The following is a 6,961-nucleotide window of genomic DNA, read 5'->3' on the forward strand; positions in this document are numbered from 1 at the left end:
ACACAGTAAATGGCCTCATGAATTACAGAGGGATGAGGAGAAGCGGAAGGATCCGAGAGCGGAGTTTCAACTCTGAAGTTAGACGCTTGCTTCCCTCCCCATTGGCACTTGAGCACTACACTGTAGCCGACATTCCATCTCTGATATTCAGTTGCAGGCATGGCTCAAGGAGCTAACTGCAGTACTTGCTCTGTTGGATTGAATTCTAAGTTTTATTAATCTACTAATATATTGAATTGATATTTGAATTGCATTCAGCAAATCCATAAGCTGAGGAGAGAACTGGTTGCATCTCAAGAAAAAGTTGCTACTCTCACATCTCAACTTTCAGCAAATGTAAGTTGCTTTTGGTTTTTAAATATATTTCACACCTGGCTTTTGTATAGCAAAATGCAAGAGTTTCATTAACAGATCTTAAGTGCCCAAGATTGTACAGACATAGGTGCCAAATAGTAGGACTCAAATGGAGTTCAAGTTTTTTGCCCATTCAATAATGACATGTAAATCTAAATTAAAGAGCAATCAAAATGTGTCAAAGTGGTATTTTGTATCATATGGGACTGCAAACAGTAACAGTTGTAGACATTTCTTCTTTCCTGTCTCATGTTTGTTGCTCTCCATGCATGCATTTCTCCCAAGCCATAACATGCGACGGTTGATAGTGTTTGACTTAAGAAGTGAGAACATTCATACTTCCACCTCCATTAGCTCCATTGATTGGACAATTAGTTAAACTACAATTCAGCCTGAAAAACTAACTTAGATCAAAGTATGGACAGCAAAGCTACATGGTAGATGAGTTACCATTTTCTCAGAAAACCTTGGCAGGTTTCTTACAGCAGTTCAAAATGGAAACGCTTTTACTGGCATCAAAACAGCTTAGAAGGGCAGAAGTGATGTCAGCCAAGGCCATCAATTACATTAACATCTATTGGCTGACTTTCCACATGCCAGGGAGCTCGTAGAGTAGAGGAAGGATAATAAAGGAAGCATGTGGCATTGTGCCCAGCTCCAAGAATAGCATAGTGTACGGAACCACAGTGAGGGGGAAGGAAATGCCTGCCCTGTTGTCATTTGTCCTGTCCCACAAGTGCTGGGATTACAGGCATACACCATGCACCACTATGCCAGGCTCATCTTCGTTTATTAACTTGTTCAGACTACAAATGAATTTTTCATTTTTGTTAAATGTGTGATCTCTACAGTAAGATTTAATATTTTGTGATAGGTGTGATACATAAGGAAACACTTCAATGACTTTATTTGGGAAAATATTAACTATTTTAAGTTTAATAATTTGCAATGTCTATTCATGTTTTTCTCAATATAGGAGTAGCTATTAGGACTTAATGATGTTCCTCAAGTATTTTTTTTTTTTTTGCATTTGGTATGACCCTTGTATTTAGTATGTTTGAGCTTTAATCAGTGTTTTAATTTTTAAGTTTGAACAAAGTGCTATTTTCCTTCTTTGTGAAAAGGAGCAGTGGTAGATGAGAAAGGCATTCAGCCAGGTCCCTTCGCATGCGACTGCAGAGTGAAAACATAGTAGGCCCTGCCCTAGGTCTTTCCTCCTGTGGCGTTCCTCTGGAAAGGAGTGGATAGTCATAGGGAGTGAGTCCACTAGGATGTCCCTAGAAAGAAGAGACAGTGTTGTCCCAAGCTTTGTTGCCTGGCTTGCCCTAAATCAATACCTACCTCTAGCAACCAGCAGAAAGCCAGAAGCCCCACATGGCAGACACTGTGACGTCACTACAGGAAGCCGGGGTCCCTCTCATCTACACCTTCACACAAATGTCAAGTGTAAGGCATCGGTCTGCTTCCCTGTCTATTCTGTTTATGAATCTTGCCTTTTGTAAATAGAAAGTAGGTAAGGCTTAGTTATTACTAACGTTTTTCAAACATGTTATTGAATGAACATCTAACAAAACAAAGGTACCATTTTGCCTTTCAGCAACAACTCTTTTCACCAAAAAGCTCTAGGGTATTAGTTTTTGAAACTGTATCCCATTTATTTGCTCTATTTAGTATTTTTATGTAATCTGGAAAGTACTTTGCTTTTCTGCATTTTTTCTAGCAGGAAACTATTTTTTACATAGTAAGCAATGGCAAACACTAAATAGATAATTTGATAGAATGTAAAAGACATAAGGAACTTTATGTTTTAGAATTATTCATGCTCCATCTAACTACTAATTATTAAATATAAAATCTTACATCATATAATAATCAGTTTGAGTAACTTTCATTCATTCATTTTGACTCAGTATATGAATAGCTCTTTCAGGTGATAGATGAGATAATAGCTCTAGATAGATAGATGATAGATAGATGGATAGATAGATAGACAGACAGACAGATCACTCCAATGTGTGTGAATAAATGTGACATAGGCATTATGCGAATGACATTTCATGTCATTGTTCATCAGCACGATTTGTCTATAGAAATATTCAGCTTATATTTTATACTTCCATGACCAAACATCTTTTGCATTAAAAACATGTTTCTTTAATATCAGTTTGTTTATTTTATTTCCTTGACAAACTTCATTTTATACAGCTATATAACTGTATATATATGTATATACATACCTATATATGTTATATTCATTATTATATTAACATGATTTCCTTTTATACAACTATAAAGTTAGAACCAAGTAAATTATGGTTAATAATCACCCTGACAATTCAGCTTTTAAGTTATTTTTAAGTTGTTTACATAAGTATATGTCATATAGTTAATCACTTTTGCTTTCTTTTATTCATTTTGATCATAAAGATTATTGTTAGTAGACAAATTTCTCCCATTTAGCTCTTTTACTGCTTTTTCACTTACTACATTTGGTGAGAAATTTAATATTTTCTAATTCTAAAGTAACAAAACTAATAAGATAATCTAAGTCAAAGTGACATAAATTGGTGGCAATACTTCAATAATGTAATTTTAATACAATTATTGAAAACAGCATGACTCAATTCTTTTAAAAAGAAGTTTTAAATCAGTAGTTCAAGGGAAAATATTTTACAAAGATTAGAAACTGATATTGCAATGTAAATATTTTGTTATTTTCTGGTTACATAAACCTAAAAAATGCAAACAATATAATTCATACAGTATATTGTTTACATTCCTGACTTGACATATTGCTACTTCCTATTCAAATGGAATAAAAATTGATAAATTGCCTAAGTGTGATTTGTTTCAAGTTATATATTTTAGAACTCATGGTCATTTATTTGAATATTACAGAATTAAAACTCGTCAGTATCAAACAGAATCTTCCATTCAATTTATAACTGATGAGTTCTAGAAGTATTCAGAATTTCTTTTACATGTTTATTTTAAAATAAGGTAAGCAACTTGAGGTGTTAGTACCCTTTCTATGATCCTAGTTAGATTATTTCCAGAGCCTCACGGGGAATCTCTACGATTGCGCATCATAGACAAATGCTGCGAATTCACATGTACAGATGGCTTATGGCAAAGCTAACTCACCCAACGCCTCAGGTGAATGTGGAAAGCAGTGTTAAGCAAAAGAAAATAGTTAACAAATAATCGTGCTATATAATTACAGTTGGATAGTTTGGCAGGCCAATTAGTGATTAGGAATTCAAATTTAACTATGAAACTATCAGGAAAAGCCAAAATATAATTAACATAAATATTACACTCACAGTTGTCTTTGGCAAATGAAAGGGAACAATAATGGGAGAAGGGGGGTGGCTTTTAGGGTCTGGTAATTGCTTATTTATGGATTTGGCTGATGAGTAATTGAATATTTGTTATATGATAAATCACTTAAATGTATAATTTAGTTTGCTAACTTTTAATATTTTTTTTTGCTATCACAAAGTGATTACAATATAAGCAAAAATGGGGCTGACAGGTTAGTTCAGTTGTCTAAAGCACCTTCTTGAGCAAAATCAGTCAGGGACAAGGGAATATGGTTCGATCCCCAGCACCACATACCACTCCAGACCCACCCTTAAGGCAGCCTGAGTCAGCCAAAGGAAAAAAAAAGAATCCTTCTAAAATATAGGCAAAAATATCACTTAGCTTTTTGCTCATTTCTAAGGACACCAAGATTGATGTAGTGCCATTGAAATATTTTTAACTCTAAGATGCCATTCTTCTTTTACAGTATTACCTACTTCATTAAATCTGTTACCAAACCTTGGTTGTTATTTCTCAAGGTTATTTGTGGTGTGTGGGTGAGAGTGGGAGATGAAGAGCACAAGAAACGCAGAGGAAAGAGGAAGACTGAAAGGGAAAGAGAGGGGGAGAAATTGAGAGGGTACAATGAATGGGGTGGTGAAGATAACGGAACAAGGAAATTAGAACATGGTGCCGAAGATCTGGAATTCAGTGAAAGTATTCTCTACAAATTGTTTTTCTCCCTATTATATAAGCATATAAAAAATACAGGGAAAGAAGAGTTTACAGCTAGGAACAAAGGCATCTTTGTGTCATGAGCTAATAAAAATGACTTCTACTTTCTAATTGTTACCAATAAGGAATTGAACTTCCAGGGCCCTAATTCTGAGGACCCTTGAGATCCTCACACTCTCAGCTCTGCTACGGCTCCAGGGATGTGTCCTTCTGGAGTCTCTCTATACCCTTCCCTTGGCAACACTGATTTGTTGCCAAGGGTTACCAGATTTTGTCCATACATAGTTTATTACACATTTTGGTTGTAGAAGAGTCCATCCTTGGATCCTTTCAGGGGCACAACAGGGCTCTTTGTGGTAATGCACCTGAAATTGTTCCTCAAGCCCTGGGTGACGCTGATGCAGTGCTTCACATCCACCACTCTTGGTGCCAGCAGTTGCACCTGGCATGTCAATAGAAACTGGCTTTTATAATAAGACGGTTAAATATTTCTTAATCATAAGATGTATGGTTCTGTATTGTGGCACAGTTCTTTGAAATTTAAAATCAAATCACAAATCCACAAAGGCTTAGTTTTAAATACAATATGGCTGAATATTTTCTCTGCTTCTTTAGTTGAAGGAAATAAAGAACGAAGCTAAGCTCTTTTTTTTTAACGACTTTGGAAAGTAAAGACAACTCTTTTTCCATTGAATTCTTTGCAAGTAAAGAAAGCGGAAAGATAATGTTAAAGCTGTCAGCGGATGTCTGACACTTGAAGGAGAGTACCGATACAATAGAGGTGCTAACAATATCTTCAAAGGTCATCATGCAAGTCTAAAAATGAAGAACATTTGTCCATTGACTACTTCACCGACCTGCTTTTGGGCTTTCTTCTCAAAACTTGGCAGCTCAGAACTTTATTCCGTATTTAGGGTGTCAAATCCCTGCATGATGTACAAGTCAAAAGGTGTTATTATTTGCAAAATATCATCCCCTTTTGGAAGCTGAGCTAATATTAAATGTCAAGAGACTGAAATTCTGACTCTCAGAAGCCAAAGTTTAGAAGTAGAAATGAAGATTTATGTGAAAGGGGTCTCACCATTGAGAGCCAGCCACAGCAATCATAGTATTTAAAGAGTTAGAATAGCTGGAATTAAGCATTTTGTAAAATGAGGGGTTTTCATCAAGCCACAGACAGTAATAATTTTTTTGACTCTGTTTCTTCCATTTTCCTCACAGGCTCATCTCGTAGCAGCTTTTGAAAAGAGTTTAGGAAATATGACTGGCCGATTGCAGAGTCTAACGATGACGGCAGAACAAAAGGTATGTTTAAGTATTGCCACTGAGAATAGAGAGGAGAAAGCACATTTCTCAGAACACTTAAATAATACTCGATGTGTCGGTATCCCTTAAATGTAACACTGCAAAGCAGTCACTCTGTACTAAATCTGAACAATAAGATAAAGCCTTTTGTTTTCCCATTTTAAATTAGACATGATCAGATTAATTCATACGTCAATACAAAGTTCTTTCTTTGTAATTATTATTTTACTTCTGACTGAAACTATTAAAGGAAAATCAAATGTTAAGAAACAGAAATAGTTATATAGGACAGAGTCTTCTTGAGCCGAGCGTGTTGGCGCATACCTGCCATCCCGGCACTCAGGGAGCTGAGGCAGGAACATAGCCATGAGTTTAAAGCCAGCCTGAGCTAAACAGGAAGTTCAAGGCCAGCCTGAACTATATAGTGAGACCCTGTCTCAAAGAGAGAGGGGGAGAGAGGGGGAGGAGGGAGGGAACTCTTCATAACAAATTGTTATCCAGTTGACAAGAATTATACTAATGAAAACGCTCACAAATGCATGGCTTACACACCCATTAAGAAGGTGGTTGAGATACCCAATAAGCATGACTGGAACAAATGTTTGTACTCTGCTGTGGAAGGGACTTCTGACCAGAAAATCCACAACACAGTGCCAGTCTTGTGCGGTTTGGAAGTCATAAGAAATAGCTGGCATCTGTGAATGCTGCTTTTGAAATAATATTAGATTATATAAGCAACTTGAATGTAAATATCAAGAATTCTATGGTATGAATAAAGAACCCTGAAGAGAAAAGACAGGATTGAGTGCACATGAGGACCTGTGATGAGAGGGTCTGTGCTTCTCAGTGCAAGTCCTTTCATGACCAGTTAACTGTTTTCTCTACTGTGAGCCCAGTGTCCTAAGTTTCCAGGCAGGTGAAGCCTCTGAAACTTAGGGAAACTTTTAATAAAAATTATACACATATAACATGAGCAGGTGTCCATATTACTAGCATAATTCTCAAAGAGATCCACAATCTAAAACATTTTTGAAGTTGTAGATTCTGTTCTTATATATATCCAAGTGATAGCTTTTGTGTCATTGACTCCTGCAAGGCATGCCACTTGCATTATAAAACTAGCATATATTACAAATTTTGTAAGTTTACAAAAGCGTAAAATCTTAGTAGTCCAATCTGAGGTACAGGATCTCAGGATAAATCCTGAGGGGATTTCACTGACCTTATCAGACCCAAAAGCTACAACTCTTGTTGCATAGGTCCT

At 36.2% G+C, this 6,961-nt stretch overlaps 1 protein-coding gene across 3 annotated transcripts in view; it reads left to right on the plus strand.

The window, feature by feature from the left end:
* The window catches only part of Nav3 (neuron navigator 3), a 432,474-nt gene that overhangs the window by 356,694 nt on the left and 68,819 nt on the right, over window positions 1–6,961 (plus strand). For all 3 annotated transcript variants that reach the window (XM_012515124.1, XM_004623749.1, XM_023716139.1), the window contains exons 22-23: window positions 259–336; window positions 5,614–5,697. In XM_012515124.1, coding sequence (XP_012370578.1) covers window positions 259–336; window positions 5,614–5,697 — 162 coding nt within the window. The remainder of the gene's footprint in view (window positions 1–258; window positions 337–5,613; window positions 5,698–6,961) is intronic.

The sequence above is a fragment of the Octodon degus genome, unplaced genomic scaffold (genome assembly GCF_000260255.1).
Source record: "Octodon degus isolate 3935 unplaced genomic scaffold, OctDeg1.0 scaffold00004, whole genome shotgun sequence".
NCBI classification, from domain to species: Eukaryota; Metazoa; Chordata; class Mammalia; order Rodentia; family Octodontidae; genus Octodon; species Octodon degus.